At 47.1% G+C, this 22,446-nt stretch overlaps 1 protein-coding gene across 3 annotated transcripts in view; it reads right to left on the bottom strand.

Moving 5' to 3' along the window:
- NDRG3 (NDRG family member 3) overlaps positions 1-22,446 on the bottom strand; it is a 589,772-nt gene that overhangs the window by 195,190 nt on the left and 372,136 nt on the right. For all 3 annotated transcript variants that reach the window (XM_085619018.1, XM_085619019.1, XM_085619020.1), the window contains exon 11: positions 14,048-14,113. In XM_085619018.1, the coding sequence (XP_085475144.1) occupies positions 14,048-14,113 (66 nt within the window). The remainder of the gene's footprint in view (positions 1-14,047; positions 14,114-22,446) is intronic.

The following is a 22,446-nucleotide window of genomic DNA, read 5'->3' as shown; positions in this document are numbered from 1 at the left end:
CTCAGGGTGAAAATGTATCCCCAGGATGAAGAAAAGTAGGAAAGGTAATCTTAACGGGGCACTGCGCTTGTTGAAAAGTAGCATTACCTTTTGGAGCTCACTGAACCTTTGTATAATGGTGAGAATAGAGCTCACAAAAATGATTATATTACCTCGAGTACTCTTCTTTTTTGTGAGCTTTCCGCTCTGGGTACCTAGAGCCTGGTTGCTAACTCTGGATACCACGACACCTGAAGTAAAATGGGATGGCAACAGGTTTAAGACCTTCTTGCGTATCCTTCAACACACAACCAAAGAGGGTGGCCTAGGTGTCCCAGATATCGAAGTATATCATACTATGGACCAAGTACAGAGGTTGGTCAGATGGCTAGCTGGACTCTATCAGAAAGAAATTGGCTGTTGCGAAAGACCACAAAAGGAAGAGGCATTGGTAGCCCTTTTATTGGGAGCGAGCATCTCCTTGGGTCCACTCCCTAAATTATTACGGATAGCCCTTCTAGAGGAAATTTACTAAGCATGTGGGGTACTCCCTGTGAGACTACTGATGGGCCTCCCCACTTTACAAGGATAATTCCTTACAGCACAAAGATTAACTGCATGGATCTGCAGATGTACTTCTGGTTGGAGACTGTTTTGATGAGGGCAGACAGATCACTTGAGGTGCTCATTGCGGGTGCCAGTTTGCCTGCCTCACATTTCCTGACATATGAGTCTGTGACCAGGGGAATGCATATGCTGTGGTAGGTGTGACAGGCTGAACCACCGACATACGAGGTGCTGCAAATTGTAATTACATTTTGGGGCGGCCACAAGTTAACTTACTGGCTTTATAAGTCGGCCTTACTCCAGACTCAGATGGATGTCACCAGTCCAAAAGAAGTTGAAAGCTGGGATGGGTCAAGACCTACGTGACAACAAATGGTCCAGAGTACTGGCCCATGTCCATAAAATGTCACAAATGACTAAATTCCGCTATACACAGTTTAATTCTCTTCATAAGACATACCTCACGCCACAAACTGAATACAATACAGGGCACGGTGCCCCACATACAACAAACTTGACACAGCATTTATACAAATGACTTGGTCATTTCCTGGAATAATTCAATTTTGGAAGGAGTGACATCAGAGCTGGAGCGCACATTAGTCCAAACTGAGCTCCTAAGGTTGGAGGTGTGCCTTCTGTGGCCCTCTCCCATCTTAAGGGCGAAGGGAGCCATGGCTAGATTTCTGGGTTTGGTCGTGGTTCTCTCTAGGTGGACTCTTGCCATGCACTGGAGGTGGCCCGGAGGTCCTCCCCAGTGCAGGTGGAAGAGGGAGGTCAAATGTTGGGCACTAGTGGAAGAATCTGCTCTGAGGGACTAAGAAAGGAGCGGTCTGAGGGACCAACCAATCGCAGATGATTGGGCATCTGTTTTGATAGCCTTTGAGGGGGTGAAAGAAATTTCTGATGATCTATAGCCAGAGACATGACCAGTTTAATAACAGACCTCGTTAGCCAGACCACAGATGTTGGCTTGATGGATCATTGATCAGAGATCACATAATGGATAATTTCTGAATGTAAGCTTGGTGTTGAATTAAAGGTATAAGAGGACTTATTTATGGACTTCCATTGTAATAACCAATATCTGTCATTTATGTGCTGCCCAACTGCTTTCAGTTACACAAGCCCAGACTTATAAGCTTTATGACACCTGCAATTTAACTTGTGAAATGTAAAAGCTGAAAAAGCTGACAGAACTACCATGCTTAGAAAATTGTCTGCAATTATGATCTGTAACTAGACAGGTGTATTGTAATGGCTGAGGAACTGACTGAGTATTGACATGTTTCTAATATTGTGCACACATTGTTTATTGGCTTTTATAGATTGTCCAAAATAAAGTAAAAAATAACAAGCATTTGCAATGCAATAGGTCTCGCAGTTGTGAGAGTTTGAGCTATTTGCATTGTAAATGGCAATGCCTTTTATTTATGTGTTGGTTTTTAAAATAAAAATAAAAGGCATTGTCATTTACAAAGCCAATAGCTTAAACTCTCGCAAATTCGAGACCTATTGCATTTCAAATGCTTGTTATACATGGTGTATTTAATTTGTGCTACATGTGCGCATTGTATTTTCATAGTTGGTGTGGTTTTTGTTGTGCTTCTTCTATCTGCCAAAATGTCCTTATGGTGCAATAGTGTACAATTTTACTTCGTTTTATTTATTCTGCATGCTTGGAGCAGCAAACAGTGTGCGTCCTTCAGAAGGCTGTTAGTGTCTCTCACGAAGCTGAAGAACTTGAAGCAGGCGGTTTATCCTCCCATAAGGCTGCAGTATCCTTTCCAGACTGTGGTGTGTCTCTCCTGTGGGTTCCAGGGTGTAGACTACCGTCTCAATCCCTGATGCCGCGACCCCACTTTGCCCCCTGGCATTCTCCATTAGAGCCCTGGTGTCAAATTGCTGCTCTGACTCCGCGCACAGCCTCTGGTTCCCACCGTTACAGTGTTCCCTGCTGCTGCTGGGATGCACAAGACACTCCACCGTCTGCTCTCACTGCCGCAGCCAGTGCGCTCGGGAAGCACTGCGGCCCTCTGTGTCAGCCTGAGACACGGCGCCTTCCCTTCTGAACATGGCAGAGTCTCCCCAGGCACTGAGGGCGGCGGGAGGCCGACTGGGCCTACCCGTCTACCCGCGCTCTGGCTCAGAGTCTGAATCCGAGGCCGAACTGTCCTTGAGCCTGGCACGCACCAAAACACGCTCCTACGTCGGCATGGCCAGCATGACGGCGGCCCCCTGGGCTGAGAGGTCCACCGAGCACCCCGTGAGCTCCGGGGACACGCTGCAGGACATCGTGCTGAAGTATAGCGTAATGGTAAGCAATGCGGGAGTGACTAGCTGTATGGAGGGGGCGTCAGGAGCTGAAAGGTTCTGCTGCGATGCCTTCTTCATAGCGGTTGAAGGTAACGCAGTCTGTAGTCCTGGAGCAATATGGTGGGGGTCTGCAGATGGCGCAGGGCTGGCTGACACTGGAGAGGGGACAGCTGGGGATTAGAGAGGAGCGGCCTGGTGAGGGAAGGCAGGAGGGTATGTGGCAGTCAAAAAGCGCTTGCCCGGGCATGTACGTTATTAACACTACCCAGATATAGATGTGAAAAAAAATGGCAGTGTAGTGTGCATCATCCTAAAGAGAATGATGGACAGTAGATATTGCCCTGAAAGTTATGATGGCACCAAGCACTTCTTTTGAAACAATAACCCTTGTGAGTACAGCAAAAATCTTACGCACAGCTCCATAGTTAAATAAGTGGAGCGCGGCCGGAAGTCCATGTACAGCATTTACCTTGCGGGAGTGAGCAGCGGCAGGCGCGATAATTGCAAACAAATAGAGCCGCTGCTCGCTCCCACAAGGTAAACGCCGTACATGCCTAGGGCTCATTGGAAACAGTGCAGAACATGCACGAGTTTCCACAAAAGCCCTCAGTGATTCGAAGAGGTCACTCCAAGGCAGCACTTTCACGGTGCGTAGGCGAGACCTAAAAATCAGTGACATGTGCAATAGCCGTTTTATCATTGCAGCTGGTGGACTAGACTATGCTTCAATAGATCCCATTTTCCTCATTCAACTGTAAGAATTTGCATATGTAATTTAAATGTGAAGATTGTTCAATACAGTGCTAAGGTACTAAAGGTAGTTAATTATTGCAAAGAAATTAATTTATTTAGGCAAGGAATGCCTAAAGAAGGTGCAGCAACATTTTACACTAGTAAACTCTGCTACATTACACTGATTAAATACGATCTAAAGTTGTTAATCATTTTGTGCTAATACAGTTCCAGGTCCCCTTTAGATCACAGTCTGTACCATCATCTGGTTCTATGTGTATAAAGCAAACAATTATCAGTAACCAGATCTGTGAGCCCCATGTACCCATGCAACAGTTTCCCTTGATGTTTATTTGATGCTTTTAAAATGAGGCTGGGGCAAAGCTGTCTGAGGTCTAAAATCTGCACTTTGTTCACCACTCATTAGGAGATCTTCCTCCTTCACTACTGTCCAAGTCGGAACCAGGCTTAAGACCATGGCCAGACACTGCTGACCAAATATTCCTGGCCAAAGGCTCGCCCATCTGCACCCGAATGGGACCAGGGGCCGGGGACCCTGCCCGTTTCAAAGCAGAAAGAATAGCGATTTCATCAGACCTATTAAGAGCTGTGTCCAGCCAGTGTAGATACATGCCGGTCTTCGATTAACCCCACGACTCACAAGGACAGTTGTACATACTGTTCTTTCCCTTTCTCCTGTAACTCCATGGAACACGCAGAAGCTACTGACAACACCAAGGTGGTATGCATCCCAGAGGACAACACCACGCCGGTCTTGACAACAAGCAGCCTGACCAACTGCATCTTTAGCTTTTTTTGCATCAAATGCTGTTCCCTGGCTTGCCATTAACTCCACTTTTTCAATCTCCTGGAACATAGCGGGGAAGGGCCAAGTTAGATGATGTGTAATGGGGATCTTCTATTGAAAACACTTGGATCTTTGACTGTTCAAGGAAACCTGGGCAATATCTAATATCTACAAACAAGGCTACAAGTCACTGTGTTCGTGCAAACCCTGCCGCAGCAGGCAGAGCAGCAGGGGGACTCTATCTGGGTAAAAAGGTCCTTAGGATGGCACATGAAACAATTGCATATTGATAACCCAGATCTTTTTGTCTTGTGCTTGACCCTTGAGAACGGAAACCATATGTAGTAGTAAACATTTATAACAGATCTACAACCTTCTCACAAAAATTGAAAACGTCGACTACATTGAGTTTTTAGCTACCTTACCATCAACCCATCGAGGAGTTATAGGAGGTGATATGAACACTTGCTTGAAACCTTATGCTCCCCTTTCTAAAGATTACAAGAAATCAGGATATTGCTTGGGGGATACCATCTCCGTATTCAACCCGAAAAACCTCAAGGATGAGTGTAGCTGCATTTCAAGTTATTGATTTTATGGTTACTTTTGGCCTAAGGCCTCGGAATGGGAGATTTCCCTCGGACTTTGATCATAAATCCACCTTTACAAGAGTCCTATAATAGCCATTTAGATTATATATTATTGGACCTGAAAATATGGCACAATATAGCTGACTTGACTGTGAGTAACCTCAAAGACAACAATCACTTCCCTATTTTGTTATTTTGGGATAACGTGAATGACTGAGAAAATAGTTCTTCTCTAAATCACCTTGTGACTAATCCGATGGAGGTATTTAGCAATGGATGTATTCTCAAATGGGAGGCCTTCCATAAAATCCGAGGGTCTAGTAGCCAAAATATATTCTCCATTGATTGTAGAACTTATTGTACTTCAAGATGACTAAAGCCCAGATCGGATAGTGAAGGCCCACAATAAGTTTTATAATAGACTTGGTGCTCTATCGTTAAAGCACTGCAAGGCATGGAAAGGCTGCCAAATTTTAAGGTCAAATGACTGGTTTAATGATGGTTGCAAAAGTGCAAAGATTTCCCTCCTCAATGCTCTAAAGGAAAAGGATAGAGGCCTAATTATTTTGATCAGGCGAGAGTATGAGTGTTATAAAAGTCAGTGAAGCACATTGGGAGGAAGCAGTTTGGGCCAACCTCTTAGTGATGGTGAGAGCCAAAAACAGCAGGCATTTCTGGAAACTGGTCTCCTAGCTCGAGCGTACTGATAAAGCAAGGCCAGAATGTCATATTCCCCCTGGTGAATGGTTCTCCCACTTTCAAATCCTATATGAGGATAAACCCCCTGTTGGAAACCGGGCAACCGGGTTAGCAGTCACCAGGTTCCCAGCACAGTGGTAGCTTGGCTCGAGCGGTTGGGGGTCAGGCACCGTGTTAAGCGTACGTCACACCCTCACAATAACCATGCGTTCATCCGTTCCAAAAACGACACTACACCGTAAAAATTATGCAAGTCAAGTTGAAAATATATATGTCTTTATCTTATTTTCTCTTAGTTGCAGGTTTCATCACATAAATACAATAGGATTTTCTTTTAAAAGAGCAGGTCAAACAAACAATGTTACTTTGGAATTTCAATAAATAGATTCAGGTCCACATTAAGCAAAGAATAAATAGATGTGCAATAAATACAGACGGCAAATAAATACAGTCAGACAATAAATACAGTGCAGGAATAAATTAGTGGAAGACAATAAATAAAGCACCCTCAATAAATAAGGAAAAGCAATCAATGACAGTATAGATCAGATCACTTTCATGAGGTAACTTGGTCTTACTTTGCCCATACACAGCTTGTGGTCATTTGGATGGCATGGGGGTGTCCCACCTAGATTGGTCAAGGCTGGGGCCTAAGCTGAGGCAGAACCAGGGTAACCTAAAGATCTGGCCCTCCAAACTACACAGACCCTCACAGATGTCACTGCACCAGTCTTAGTTCACCCCTGGCACTCCCAGGCTGGTTCTAACACCCCTCTAGCCCCTAGAATGGTCGTTTAGGGCTCCACGGGGCCTCAGACGCCCCCTCTACCACTTACTGCCCTTTTCACGATGATCGGCTCCGCTCGGCGCCGTGTCGATGTCGTGAGGCGGCTCCGGCTCGATGTCGCTGGGCGGCCTCGTCTCGATGTCGCTGGGCGGTCTCGACTCGATGACGCTGGGCGGTCTCGACTCGATGACGCTGGGCGGTCTCGACTCGATGACGCTGGGCGGTCTCGACGACGCTGGGCGGTCTCGACTCGATGTCGCTGGGCGGCCTCGTCTCGATGTCGCTGGGCGGTCTCGACTCGATGTCGCTGGGCGGTCTCGACTCGATGACGCTGGGCGGTCTCGACGACGCTGGGCGGTCTCGACTCGATGTCGCTGGGCGGCCTCGTCTCGATGTCGCCTTCCGGCGTCGCAGGGACACGACCTCCCCGCTTCCGGGTGTCTCCGGAGTGCGATCTCCACTCCCGACCTCCGGCGCCTCTCCACAACCTCCGTCGGCGCCCTCACTCGACCTCGGGTGAATCTCCACTCGACCTCCGGCGCCTCTCCACGATCTCCGTCGGCGCCCTTACTCGACCTCTGGCGGCTCCGGGTACGACGTCTGCTTTCTGTCAGCGCCGCTTCTCTACCTCAGGCCCCAGGTCTCCAGGCTTCTCGACGTCAGGACTCCAGGAGGACACCACTGAACAGGTCAGGAACTTGCTGTTCTTCCTCTTCAAGGCCTGTTCCAAATATTCAGTTCTTTAAGATGGTTCTTCTGGTCTTGATCCCACACAGGGCTCTAGGTTGGGCTTGGTCAGTAGAGACTAGCACCAAGGGTGGGTTTCTGGACCCCACTCCAAGCACTGGTTTCCACCTCTGCTGCCTTACTCCGACCTCCCTCTATCTCTGTCCTCTCTCTTCTCCAGTCAGATGCCAACTGCCGCTCTGAGATGGCCTCCCAACATTCTAAACTGCCTCCCACTGTCACAGGGTTCTAGAATGTTACAGAAGGTTCTAGAAACCTCCAGTGGGTCCTGGTGATGTCACAGGTGACAATGGATGGCCACCATTTTGTGTCTCAGGCCCTCAGACAGAAGTTCCAGGGGTAGGGAAAATGGCTCCCTGACCCTGCATCAACACTAAAAAGTCTGGTGGTTCCCAAAAAGGAAAAATTATAACAGGGTTTGAGGCAAAAGTGGGACAAAATAAATAATGATGAGGAGGGACCACCCAAAGGGCTGACAGGTCTAACACCCCCCCCAAACGGAAATGGATGTCTTTGAGTTTCAGTTCTTTCTGTGGAGGAGGTATGTCTTATGGAATTTCCCCTTAAGGAAACTATTAATGCCATTTTAAAATAGAAATCAGTGAAGGCCCGACTTGGATATCATACCTATTGATCTCTACAGGAGTGAACCTCTGATATGGGCCTCTATTTAACCGCTGAGTTGAACACCATCTTGTTAGGAGGACAGATCCCCAAGCTCTTGGAAAGGTGAAATTATTTTACCAATTTATAAAAAAGGGGGACCGAAAAACACCTGGCAATTACAGGCCCATAAGCTTAATTGATAACATGCAAAAAATATTTTGTACTACAATATTGAATAGGCTACGAGATTGGATGGAACATACAGAGATTCTCTCTAATTTGCAAGCGGGATTTCGTAACAAAATAAGTACAGTTGAACAAATTATGCACTTTTTGGCCATTAAATGGAAGACAGTAGATTTAGAAGAAGGAAGATTTGTAGCCTTCGTAGATCTTAGATCTGCATTTGACCTTGTTCCCAGGTCCAAATTTTGGGAAATTTTGGCCAGGTTTGGGGGTACCGTCAGAGCTCTTGAAGATTATAAGGCAACTCCATGTGGACAACTTTGCAAGAGTAAGGTGGGGTACGGAGGGTGAGCTAACTGATGAAATACCCAAGTTGAGTTGTATGCCAAGGTTGTGTATTGGCACCTACGCTCTTCCTCTTGTATATTAATGAGTGCCTCCTCTACATGTTTGATTGTGAGAATGATTGCCCAAAGATTAAAGATAGCAAGACTTCATGCCTAGTATTCGCAGATGATACTTTGTTGATATTAAATACATCCACAGGACTATCAAACCTCTTAGAGAAGTTTACACTCTTTTGTAGGGATTGTGTCTGGAAATTAATAAGAATAAAACAAAGTACAAGCTCTTTGGAGATTTAAAAAAAAAAAAAGTAGAAGAATTAAAATGCTGGATGGAGAGTCCCTTGAAAAGGTTTGAGTTTTATTTGGGAGTGAGTCTGGACGACTCCCACAAATGGCCAGCTCAGAGTTTAAAAAGTACCCTTTGGTTAAAACAGGGTGCAGGGGCCATCATCAGATTTACACATACAGCCACTACTTTCCAGATAGCCCCTCTAATTGAAATCTACAGAAGTCAAGCATGTGGGGATGCACTATATGGGGCAGGAAGAAATGTGGGGACAATGTACACTAAACTCATTTGAAATTGTAAGAATACTTTCCTCAAATAGTTTAAGATTACCCACCAGTACTCCATCATTGCCCATTCGTATGGATCGAAATATGAGATCTATTTCAGATATTGCAACATTGAGACCTTTACCGTATTGGCTAAGGGTATGGGCAACAGAAAAATTAGAAGCATATGGGGATTGGCTTCAATGCCTTCTTGTGCTGATAAAGTCCCTTGGTGGGCACATAAAGAGCTGGCTTTTCAAGCTTGGTTTAGGTGACTTTTGGTCCCACTCCATAGAGTTGCCACAATGCCAAAGAAACACAAAGTGGCCTACTAAAATTTTGTCCTGGGGGAAAACTCAAAGCACACCAGTGGAAAGTTTGACAGACTTGTTTTTCTCCTACAAATCCACCTTTGAATACAATTCTCATTTAGATCGGATTCTCAATCCTTATGCATGTGCACTTTACACCACATTTAGGTTTGGGACTACCTGTATTAGCTTTTACCAGTACTTGCAAACATTGTGCCATTAGTTCAAACACTAGCCCTGTGGGATGTGCAGTGGAGGAGTCTCTTGAACCCATTTTATTTTTCGTCCTACTTATACAAAATATTGTGTCTGTTGGATCAAACCCTTATATACAATTGTTGGGATTGAGGGACAGCCACTAACTAATGTGAATATGCAGATCCAATACTAGTCTTCCAATTGTGTTCTAAATTTCAAAATTCTTATCATCCATATGGCATGTTAAAACAAAGCGGATTGTTAAAGGATGAACTTTTATTCCGAATAGGACTAGTAATATGCATCCTTCACTTTTTCTTTTATAGGACTTTTTAAACTAATCACCTGTGTTGGCAGGGCTTTCTATTTTTTTATCTTTAAATTGTATTTGTCCTTTTTAGGTCTCGCCTGACCCAGCGCATGCGCTGGTCTGGCGAGACTTATTGAGAGGGCTCCAAAAAGTGCTACCAGGCCAGCCTAGGGCTACAGTGCATGTGCGCGGGCGCCACGCTTGACCGCAATTACTTTCACTTTCGCGGCCGCTTTGATGTTTGATCGCGATCACTTTCACTTTCACGGCCGCTTGGCATAGCCAATAGGTCTCGCTTTTGGGACATTATAAGTATTTAGTTATGCAATTGTTGCATGGCTAAACACTTATAAGGCCCCAAAGGCGAGACCTATTGGCTATGCCAATGCTTGTTATACTTGTGGTTATATCATGATATTTGTATTTTCAACACTTGTTATATTGTAATATCTGCATTTTCTGTATGTATTATGGCTTGAATGGTTTTCACAAAGCCAAAATAAAAGAAATGATGATGATGAATAGTTAAATGTGTGAACCTCACTGGAGTTGCAAATCTTTTAAATAAACAAACTTCAGGGCAGGTCACAGAAGCAGGCGGGACATTACACAGTTCTTACATACATACAAGAACAGGTACATTACAGGTAGCTAAAACAGTGAAATAAACCCGGCTCACATATTTTGGGAGGGGTCACTTTCATGTATGTCATGCATTAACACAAGCAGTGGCAATACAAATCGTTTTGACTTTTGGAAATGGAAATTTTAATACTGAGCTTCAAATCACAACAAAGGTACACCAAGGGTAACAGCTGTACAATCTAACTTAACCTGTACCTCCCACAATAGATATGGTACCAGCTACGGTGTCGGGAAGACCCGCAAACAGTACCTTTTGGAAATGCAGGGCGTCGGAGACCTCTCGTTGAGCTTCCGAAAGCACAGCATCCGCAGGCTTCGGTTCCGAAGGTCGGTGCAGGAGTCGTTGGGGCCCTTTAAGTCACAAGCTTTGCAGGTCGAACTCCCCTCTGTTGAAGTCAGGAGCGCTGGCGTCGGCAGGCGTCTGGTGCTGCGGTGCAAAGTGAAGCGGTGCGGAGCCCTCAGGTCGCGGTGCGAGCAGCGGCTCGGTGGTGGCGTCAGATGGTGTCGTCGGTGAGACCAGGGTTGCAGTGCGAGGTGAAGGCAGTGCTCGTCGCAGTGCTGGCAGGACACGGTGCAAGCAGCGGCGTCGTTGTGGATGAAGCTCTGTCGTCAGCTGACGAACTGGAGACGATAGTAGGCCAAGGCTGCGGTGCAGGATGAGGGCGGTGCGTTGTGTAACTTTACGAGTGGTGCCCTTGAACCACGGTGCAAGCAGTGGCGTATATTTTGGCGTGGAGTGGCATCGTGGGGGATACCAAGGCATCGTTGTGAAGCGTGGCGGTGCGGAATGTGGTGCCCACAGGTGGCGGTGCGAGCAGCGGCTCGGTGGCGGCATCAGCAGGCATCGTCGGTGTAACCAGGGTCGCGGTGCGGCGGTGTCCTCTGCGGTGCCTTAAGAACTAGAGTCGGCAGCGGCATCGTATATGACGTTGTGTGGCTTTTTCCTCTGTTGCACCACAAAACACACAGTCCCCAGTGCTGAGCACAAAACACACAGTTCCCAGTGCTGAGGGCAGAAGAGCTTGTAGTCTTTGCTGCTCCTGAGACTTCTTGAGCATGGGGGCAAGCTCTACCTCAAGCCCTTGGAGAAACTCACAAAAGTAGATTGCAGAAAGTTCAGTGTCATTTCACTGCCCAAGACAGAAACAGCCACTGCAGGCCAACACAGCAAAGCACACATGCAAAGTGGTAGTTCCTCCTCACAGCTTCTCCAGCTTTTCTTGGCAGTCTTCTTGATCCAAAAGAGTTCTATGTTCAGGGGGCCTGGGCCTCACTATTTATTTCCCGAAATCCCTTGATCGTAGGCATAGAGTGTCTGTGCCCAATCAGAACCAGTTTTGCCTTCTCTGGTGTGACTTCCTGGCAGGAGGTGGAGACGGCATTGTCAGAGGCAGACCAGGCCCTTTGAGGTGCAAGGAAATCTCCTCCCCCTTCCCCAATTGCATTCCAGGTCTATTCAGCTCTTTACTGACCCAACTAGACTATCTGGAGCCACTCCTGCTCCCCAGCCTTCTGTCATTAAAAACCCAGACAGGCAATCCACATTCCAACAGAGGCACACGGGATGGCTGAGCAGGAAAAAACCTACTTTCTAAAATTGGTGTTTTCAAACACAGAAAGTAAAAATCACCTTCACTAAAAGATGCATCTTTAGATTCTGAGTTAGGGCATACTAAACTATTTCCCTACCTAATTCCCCGGGCCAGTTATGTTTATAAGATGTTATAAACAAACTCCCCATTGTGTCCTATAGGGAAAAGGTAGCCTTGCAATAGTGAAAAACTAAATTGGCCGCAATTCACTATCAGGACATGCCACACACACCAGAGCATGTCCTACCTTTCACATACACTGCACCCTGCCCACAGGGGTACCCTGTGCCTACCTTAAGGGTGCCTGACATGTAAGAAAAGGGAAGGTTAGGGACTGGCAAATGTGTGCACTGGCCAAGTCGATATGGCAGTTACAAACTGCGCGCAGACTCTGCAATGGCAGGTCCGAGTTACCTTTTCAGGGCTACTCACGTGGGTGGCACAATCAGTGCTGCAGGCCCACTAGTAGCATTTGATCTACAGGCCCTGGCACACACTGTGCACTTTACTAGGGACTAACAAGTAAATCAAATATCCAATCATGGAAAGACCAATCCATAACACAATTTACAGGGAGCATATGCATTTTAGCGCGGATTAGCAGTAGTAAAGTGCCCAGAGTCCTAAAACCAACACACACAGGTCAGGAAAAAATAGGAGGAAGAAGCAAAAAGTTTTGGGAAAACCATGCAAAAAGGGCCATTTCCAACAAAGATGCTAAAGTTTTTGCGGCTGGAATGCTAATCATCACTATCATCGACATCACTGATTGCTATTGCATGTGTTTCCCTTAAAAAAGTGACAATTAAAGTGATCACCATGGCTTACGAATACTGGAACGTATACGCAACAACTTGCATGTGAGCTTGTCTTGTATGTTTGTGAGTCTTAGAGAAATATATAGTACTCGCTGAGCACACATTGCTACTAGACACAGAAGTAATTAAGTGAGTTTCAGGAGAATTGATTAATACCCAGAAGCACAGTCCAAATTTATGTTGTACGACTAATCAAAAATCAAGAACCAGTCAGTCCTCTGTTAAAACCTGACATCTCAGACAAATGGACATTTCTTTTCATGCCACAGCAAAAAGTGTGTGACTACAGGGTGGAGACTCCTCTTCATGTCCCAGACACATAAATAAATCAATATGAGGGTAAGTGAAACTTATGATTGAGTGGGAACACATGAACAGGATTACTGTACTACACTGTTATAACTAGGACCATGCACTGTACCACTTAGATTACAAGTCCTTAGTTGTGCTTTTGCCATGTCCACGAAACAATGGTGCTTTCACATTGTTTCTCAAGTAGTGCATTTGAGAATGGTTTTAGGTTTCTGCAGGTTCCAAGAAAAACCAAGCAGGTAATATAAATGTATATGTATTCCTTAGTGTGATGCACGGATAAATGTGATTTAGACAGGGATACTAAATCAATTGAAGCCCTGATGAAGGTAGATGACCCGCAGAGGCAAAGAAGGCCAAAACATGTTGGCTAGGAAATAGTGGATGGATGAGTCATTACTTTTCATCCTACAACCATGAGAAATGGTTTTAATCATATATGAGGTGCCCCCACCAACAAAGTGGAATCACACACAGTGTATACTTTGATATTTTTAGTATAAAAAAAGACATGGATCCCCGCAATTGTCCAGTTTACTTCATATGAAGTCCTGTGTAGTGGTTGAACCAACTGCCTGTCCAACATGACTCTGTGGCGAGGCAGTAGAAGGATGGCCATCAAAGAGAAAGGGCCAACGTGCATTCACTCAAACGGAGCCGCCAACTCTTTACCACACCATTGGGTAACAGGTTAAGTTTACAGCACTGGAGAGAAATCAGCCCAAAGACGTAGTTAACTAGTTTGGTAAGGAGAAAAGATGTGTTCCCCACGTGTCTAAGGCCTCAAACAATTTCGACTTAACATCGTATAAAGTACTATCATTTACAAATCATTTGAACGAACAGAAACACTGAGTGGCACAAGTGCCATACCATATTGTTGCTGTAGGAGAGACTACTAAATTGTTTTTAAATAGAAACGCATTTACTGGGTTTACTTACTGGAGTGTTTTCGTTATGTTATCTTCAATACCAAACGCCGGCCTCTCAATTTCCAGATCTCTACGACTGTGGGAGGAGACAGGAAAAGTAAATGTGCTGTACCAAAACGATTAAATTTAGTTAAAGTAAAGCACTGCGTTAAAAGTACTGCATACATTCAGATTCTTAAAAAACATTGAATTCTGATTCATAAATAAGATTTACATCAAGTGCCATGCTTGGCTTAAGTCCCCTTCGCGAACCTCCAACGTTTCAGTTACAAAGGACTTTATGCATCAGAAGTCTATGAGAAGAATCAAGATCGACGAACACGTTCTAACTGAATTCAAATGGATAGTAAACCCCAAAACTTATTTAACTAGCTGAATATATTTTACCATTATGCATTCTAAGAAACTTATTGAATAACTGAATGAAGTTTGGTACTCTCAGAGTTGTGATGCGTTCGAAAGATTTGATCCGTCATGTGCCAGGTGTTCTTCTCAAAGACAAGACATGGTAGAAATAGAATTCCCGTGGTGCAATGTAGAAGAAACCTTTATAGTATAAAGAAACTAAATTGTTATATTCGAATGCACAATCATAAGCCCATGTGATAGAATATGTCCAATTAGTGTAAATCCTACCACTTTAAAATTTCGTAGAGACATCATATTTTATTAAAAAAGCAATTAAAAACAAACAGACAGTCTATGGTCATATCACAAATGCATCTATTGCTAAAGAACAAGTTACTTACCTTCGGTAACGATGCATCTGTAAGAAACATTAGTTAGATTCCTCACCTTAGAATATCCCCAGGCGTCAGGCTGGATCCGGAAAGATTTTTCGTCAGCAATACCCCTTGCGCGTCGCTACGCGTCGTCTGCGGCTCCGCGTCCGTCGATGGCGTCGTGCGCCGGAATGACGGAGTACTTAGACGCCGCCATCGCGCGCTGACGTCAGTTCTTGTACATAGCTTTCCGCGCCAGGAACGCAGAGCCATGCAAGAGACATACACTGGTGACAAAAAAATCTAGGGCCCTGAAAAGGATAACCTTAACCCTAGATGTCAGTTCGCAGAACGGGGAGGATGGGTGGGTCGGTGAGGAATCTAACTAACTAATGTTTCTTACAGATACATCGTTACCGAAGGTAAGTAACTTGTTCATCTGAAAGAAACACGTTAGTTAGATTCTTCACCTTAGAATAGATACCCCAGCAATACCAACCCCGGTGCTGGGTCTGCGAACCAAGATCACACCAGAAAGTCCTGGAGAACAGAACGGCCAAAGAAGCAGTCTCTACGGACTTGGCTGTCCAGGCAATAGTGCTTGGCAAACGTGTGCAGTGAAGCCCACGTCGCCGCCTGACAGATGTCCCGCAAGGGAACTCCCCGGCCCAGGGCAGTAGTAGCCGCTGTGGCCTGGGTGGAATGGGCTCTCAAACCAACAGGAGGGTCCTTTTTTGCCAAGGAGTAACACATTTTAATACACAACACGACCCACCGCGAGATGGTCCGTTTGAGTACCGCTTTCCCCTTCTTAGCTCCTACGTATCCAACAAAAAGTTGGTCGTCCACCCGGAACTGTTTGGTGCGGTACAAATAAAAGGACAGCACCAGTTTTGGGTCCAGACGGTGGAGCCTCTCTTCCTCTTTTGAAGGATGCGGAGGCGGAAAGAAGGTGGGCAACGTGACAGATTGCCCGAGATGAAATGGAGTCACCACTTTCGGTAGAAAAGAAGGACGAGGCCGGAGGACAACCTTGTCCGGATGAACAGAAATAAAGGGAGGCTTAGATGACAGAGCCTGGAGCTCACTCACCTGTCTAGCCGAGGTGATAGCTACCAGGAAAGCAGTCTTCAGGGTCAGAAGACCAATGGGACAATTGTGAAGAGGCTCAAAAGGAGCGCACATCAGAAAGGTCAGAACAAGATTCAAGTCCCACTGAGGCATTACGAAGGGGACAGGAGGGAACATGTGAGTAATGCCTTTGAGAAAACGTGAAACAACAGGGGACTTGAAGAGAGAAGGCTGATCAGGAAGCCGTAAGAAAGCAGAGATTGCAGCAAGATAACCTTTCAAGGTGCCCAGAGCAGAGCCCTGCTGGGCCAAAGAAAGAAGAAAGAGTAGAACCTCAGAAAGAGGGTCGGAAAGAGGATCCACAGCCTTTGCTGTGCACCATGCAACAAATTTGTTCCACCGGCAGGCGTATACAGTCTTTGTGGAGGGACGCCTGGCTGCCAGAATGACATCACAGACTTCAGGAGGCAAGTCAAATGGCATCAACTGCCGCCGCTCGAATCTCCACGCATGGAGGTGGAGGCTGGACAGGTTCAGGTGGAGGACCGTACCCTGCTGCTGCAACAGAAGGTCCTCCTGAAGAGGCAGTCGTATCGGAGGATCGATTGACATACTGAGTAGCTCGGGATACCAGAACCTTCGTGTCCAATCCGGCGCCACTAAGCTAACTTAGGCCCGGTCGCACCTGATCTTCTTCAGCACTCTGGGCAGAAGTGGTATAGGCGGAAAGGCGTACAACAGACCGCAACTCCACTCGCGACGAAAAGCGTCGCCGAGCGAGTGCTGCCTTGGAAATGCCAACGCGCAGAACTGCTGACATTGCGTGTTCTCTGCGGTGGCGAATAGATCTAACCAAGGCTCTCCCCACTGCAGAAAGAGACCTTACGCCACGTCGGAGTTCAGACGCCATTCGTGATCCATCATGCACCGGCGGCTGAGTTCGTCCGCTCTGGCGTTCAGAGAGCCCGCCAGATGTTGAACCACCAGGGTGATGCCCTGGTGTTCCAGCCAGGTCCAGAGGCGCAGAGCCTCCTGACAAAGGGTCCACGACCCCACCCCGCCCTGTTTGTTGCAATACCACATGGCGGTGGTGTTGTCCGTGAACACCTGCACGACACTTCCCCGGACAGAGGGAAGGAAGGCTTTCAGTGCAAGCCGGATCGCTCTCAGCTCCAAAAGGTTGATATGGAGGTGAGACTCGGCCGGAGACCAGAGTCCTCTGATCTCCGCCTCTTCCATATGGCCCCCCCATCCCAGGAGGGACGCGTCCGTCACTACTACGTGCTCCGGTTGGGGTAGGGAGAGGCATCTTCCGCTGACCCAATCGCGGTCCGTGAGCCACCACTGCAACTGTTTCGCAGTGCCCTCCGAGATCAAGACATGGTCGGACAGGTTGCCTCGATGCTGGGCCCACTGAAACTTCAGGTCCCACTGCAGAGCCCGCATGCGCCACCTGGCGTAATGCACCAACAGGATGCAGGAGGCCATCAGCCCCAGAAGCCGCAGCCCCAACCTGACCGAAACCCAGGATAGAGGCCGAAAGATGGGAATCAGGGCCTGAATATCCCGGACCCGCTGTTCCGGAGGATAAGCCCGGAACTGCGCCGAATCGAGAACCGCTCCGATGAAGAGGAGCTTCTGGGAGGGACTCAGGTGAGACTTCGGCACGTTGATGGAGAACCCCAGCAAATGCAGGAGGTCGGCCGTAGTCTGGAGGTGGGAGAAGACTTGCTGGGGCGAGCCCGCCTTCAACAGCCAGTCGTAGAGATAGGGGAAGACTGGAACCCCTGATCTGCACAGATGAGCTGCGACCACCGCCATCACTTTCGTGAACACCCGAGGGGCACTGGTGAGGCCGAAGGGGAGCACGGTGAACTGAAAGTGCTCCTGACCCACCGTGAACCGCATGTAACGCCGGTGGGCCGGCAGGACCAGGATGTGAAAATAGGCGTCCTGCAAGTCCAACGCTGCCATCCAGTCTCCAGGGTCGAGGGCAGCCAGAACCTGAGCTAAAGTTAGCATCTTGAACCGTTCCTTCCGGAGGAAGGTGTTGACGCTCCCGAGGTCCAAGATAGGGCATAGGCCCCCTTTGCCCTTCTTGGGAACCAGAAAGTAGTGGGAATAGCAACCACGGCCTACTTAAGGACCAGAAACGCGCTCGATGGCCTCTTTGGCCAAGAGGGCGGTAACTTCCTCCCGCAGAAGATTCAAGTGATCCTCCGATATACGGTGGCATGGCTGGAGGGGTCGTCTCGAAGGGGAGGGAGTAGCCCCTTCGGACGATTTGCAGCACCCACCTGTCCGAAGTGATGGAGCGCCAGTGGAGGAGGTGATGGCGAACTCTGCCGCCCACTGGCATGGAATGGGCCTGAAAGCTCGGACTAGGAAGGCTTTGAGGCGGATGCTGCCGGGGTGGATGTGGACCGACCGGCGTGTTGTCCTATAGAACCGCCACGGCGGAACCCACGTCCGCGACCGCGTGCAGGTTGGTTCTGCGGCCCTTGGCTAGGCGGACGTGAGGAGGTGCCCCTTCCTTGGCCACGAAAGGGGCGAAAGTCGGAAGCGTGCGGCCGTGGGGCCGAGAGACCCAAGGACGTGGCCGTAGCCCGGGAGTCCTTAAAACAAGCAGCGCACTATCCGCCTTCTCACCAAAAAGGCGAGCGCCATCAAAGGGCATATCCATGAGGGTACTCTGGACATCCCCCGAAAAAGACGTGGACCTCAGCCAAGCGTGGCGCCGGAGCGCCACCGTGGTGGAAATCGCCCTACCCAGCGAGTCCGTGGTGTCAAGTCCACACCGTATGGCATGTCGCGCTGCATCTCACCCGTCAGCAAGAGCCTGGGAGAGATGTGTCCGGGCCTCCACCGGACACAGCGGCAGCAAGTCCTCCACCGCATCCCACAGGCTGGGAGAAACGGTCCAAGAGGCAAGCGGTGTTCAAAGACCACAGGCCCAAACTCAGGGACGAGAACAGTTTCTTGCCGAACTGTTCCAGCCTCTTGGATTCCCGATCCGGAGGAGCGGACGGGAAGGAGGATTGGGAAGTGGAGGCCTGGATAACCAGGCTCTCGGGGGTAGGGTGTTGGGACAGGAAACTGGGGTCGCCCGGAGCAGGGCGGTGGCGCCGGGCCACGTTCCGATCCACAGGGGGAACTGTGGAGGGCTTGGACCAAGTGCCCTGCAGAACGTCGACGAGGGCCTCATTGAACTGCAGCAGAGGCTCTGTGGAGCTTGCTGTCGGTTGAAGCACCTCTGTGAGGATATTAGTCCTCACGGCCACAGCAGGCAACTCGAGCCCCAGGGCTTCGGCCGCCTTGCGCAGCACCACGGAAAAAGCTGCACCTTCCTCTGAAGCCACAGTCGGAGGAGAGATGAAGTCAGTGTCCGGCGAAGTGTCCAGACCACTGGCATCCCCCAGTTCGTCTGCCCAGTCCTGTGTAAGTTGACCCTGGAGGGCCATAGGGTCCTCAGACCCCTCCCAGTCGCCCCCGTCATGCAATTCCTGATAGACAGGAGGAGCGATCGGAGCCGTACGGTAGATGAAACCTTCATCCATCGGCGTCTGTTGCGGCGCCGGGCGGCGCCGTGCCGGCGTCGGGTCCGGACAGGGACTAAACCGGGGAACGGCGTCGTCCAGAGACGGCGCCGGAGGTGGAACCGGTGTCGGCGCCGGCGGAGGAGGCGTCATGAGGTTGACCGGCGCCGACAGAGATCCAGGCCTGGATCTCTCGGGGACCTGCGGCGTCGCCTTTTGGACTTCTTGGATTGCTTCGACTTACCTGAAGACTTCGAGCCCGACGAGCGAGGATGATGACTGCGGCTCCGCGACCGGTCCTTGGACCTCCTTCTGGACCGGGACCGTGAGCGGCGCGGAGCCGAGTGCCGAAGCTCGAGAAGCTTACGGACCTCTCCCGTCTAGCCTTCGAGGTCAAGGCCTGACAGTCGGGGCACGACTCCGCATCGTGGTCGGCCCCCAGGCAGTAAAGGCACCGGCGATGGTGATCCGTCACCGACATCAGGCGATTACAGGCGTCACAGGCCTTAAATCCAGGCATCCTACCGGCACCAGAGTCAAGTCGACAAAGACCAAAAAGAGTCAAAAAATGTTAGTCAAAAATTGACTACGGGGTAAGCTCTTCTCGGATCGGCGCTGTCTGGCGCGGAAAAAAGAAGATCTGACGTCAGCGCGCGAGGGCGGCGTCTAAGTACTCCGACGACGTCATTCCGGCGCTCGACGCCGACTACAGACGCAGAGCCGCAGACGCTTAGCGACTCGCAAGGGGTATTGCTGACGAAAAATCTTTCCGGATCCAGCCTGACGCCTGGGGATATTCTAAGGTGAGGAATCTAACTAACGTGTTTCTTTCAGATACATAAAAATTTCATATAAGCTTAATACAAACCCTACTACATTCAGAAATACAGCTTATACACAGTATTAAACGGAAAGAATTTTTTTTTGACACAAAATAAGCTACGCCTGCCTTTCATAACTGCCACAAACTTAAAACAGAGAAACAGAGACAGAGATTTTTTTTGTCATTAGATAACACATCTGTGTTATTTAATATCTAACATTACTTGATCTCCTCAAGTTCGAACTTGAGGAGATCAAGTAATGTTAGAAGTTAATCCCTTATTTTCAACACTTGTCCTGTAAATCTAATACCAACAATAATATGAGTCCCTCCATCATGATCAGCCCATTTGATAGGATGTAATAGGGAGAAAGTGTAATATGTATATAGACATTATCTCCATGTCAATACATATGGCATTGCTTTAGATAGAATGAAATAATTGAATTAAAAATTATGCAAAACTGAATTATGATCATATGTATAGGAGAATTATTTTAAACATACAATGGAGATGGTATTTAATAATCATTGTTTGCCATTAATATAACTTTGCCATATTGATACATTTGTCAACAGGAGTTTATCACAACGGCAACCAATCAGTACCCATAATAAGAGAGACGATTTTTGTGTCTTGAAAAAGATGGACTATTAGACTAAACAATCGAAACGCGTCGACGCTGCATTACAACACAATCTGTGGGAACAGCTTTTCTTGTAGATACCGAACGAATATATTGTATGTAGGAAAAGCTTTTTTGAAATCTTATACACGGATGTGTTATCTAATGACAAATTATACTGTCTGTCTCTGTCTCACTGTTTTAAGTTTGTGGCAATTTTAGAAGCCAGGCGTAGCTGCTGTGGTTATTTTGTGTCAAAAAAAAAATTCTTTCCGTTTAATACTGTGTATAAGCTGTATTTCTGAATGTAGTAGGGTTTGTATTAAGCTTATATGATATTTTTATGTTTTAGCAATAGATGCATTTGTGATATGACCATAGACTGTCTATGTTTGTTTTTAATTGCTTTTTTAATAAAATATGATGTCTCTACTAAATTTTAAAGTGGTATGATTTACACTAATTGGACATATTCTATCACATGGGCTTATGATTGTGCATTCGAATATAACAATTTAGTTTCTTTATACTATAAAGATTTCTTCTACATTGCACCACGGGAATTCTATTTCTACCAGATAGTAGTACCCTATTCCCCTAGTTGGTTAAAGGGGTCCCTCTCATTTCTATTCTGATACTTACAGATGTATTCTTGGCATAGCATGCAACATCAATGATGAACAAGAAGGTATTAGATGGTCAGAGTACTTATCACATCCCAATAGAAAATACAGGTGGAAGGTAGTGCCGGATGTGCTGCCATATGGAACGCAGATTATAGCACCTGCATCAGGGTTAAATATTGGCTATCCAAATCGGCATTTGCAAAAGCACGGAAGCCAACATTGACTAAATGGTACAAAAATTAAGATTCCTCACCCAAATGCAGTGCTCCCCAAAGGGCAAACTGGATGAGATCAGCCACAAGACTAAATTACAAGCAAAAGAAATTAATAAGGGAGCACAAGGTGGGCAACATTCAGGGGACTAATATGAATGTGGCAAACACTGATCACCTATACAGTGGTCATGAGGTGGAGGAACCTTTGGAATTAGTAAGGAAAAAAGAAAATGGATCATGGAATGTTGCAGGCATACAGAAGATCCTGACTAAATGAAACCCTGAAATATACTGGACATTACTGCATGGCAACTAACCAACCATCGCCTGACCATTTCAAACAAAAATAAATCTTTGGGGTGCTGGCTGGATGATACCATCTTAATTGAAACCAAAATGTTCCTCACTAAAATTCGCCTTCCAAACCATCTTCAAGAGCACATAACAGCACACTATTGAACCATTGCTGAAAATAGTTAATGCTAAATGTATTCCGACAATGGCATATGGGACACCGCAAAGGAAGGTTCAAAACTGGCTAGTAACCATACCCGAAAACAGTCCGAGTCTCCCAATTGCCTGGTCGGACGCTCTTAATGCCTTGGAGCTAAAAGGTGTGTCATCCTTGTATATCAAAATCTATCACACCAGCAGTTTAAAGCAGCTCTAAAAAAAAAAAAAAAAAAAAAAAAAAAAAAAAAAAAAAGAGGAGGAAGAGGTACAAATGGAACATTTTGCATCGGACTACCAGACCTTCAGTAAAAAATAAAATAAAAAAAAACATGCCTAT

Source organism: Triturus cristatus, chromosome 7, assembly GCF_964204655.1.
Source record: "Triturus cristatus chromosome 7, aTriCri1.1, whole genome shotgun sequence".
Classification (NCBI taxonomy): Eukaryota; Metazoa; Chordata; class Amphibia; order Caudata; family Salamandridae; genus Triturus; species Triturus cristatus.
Note: the sequence above shows the minus strand (reverse complement) of the source record. Positions and strands in the feature narration are given on the sequence as shown.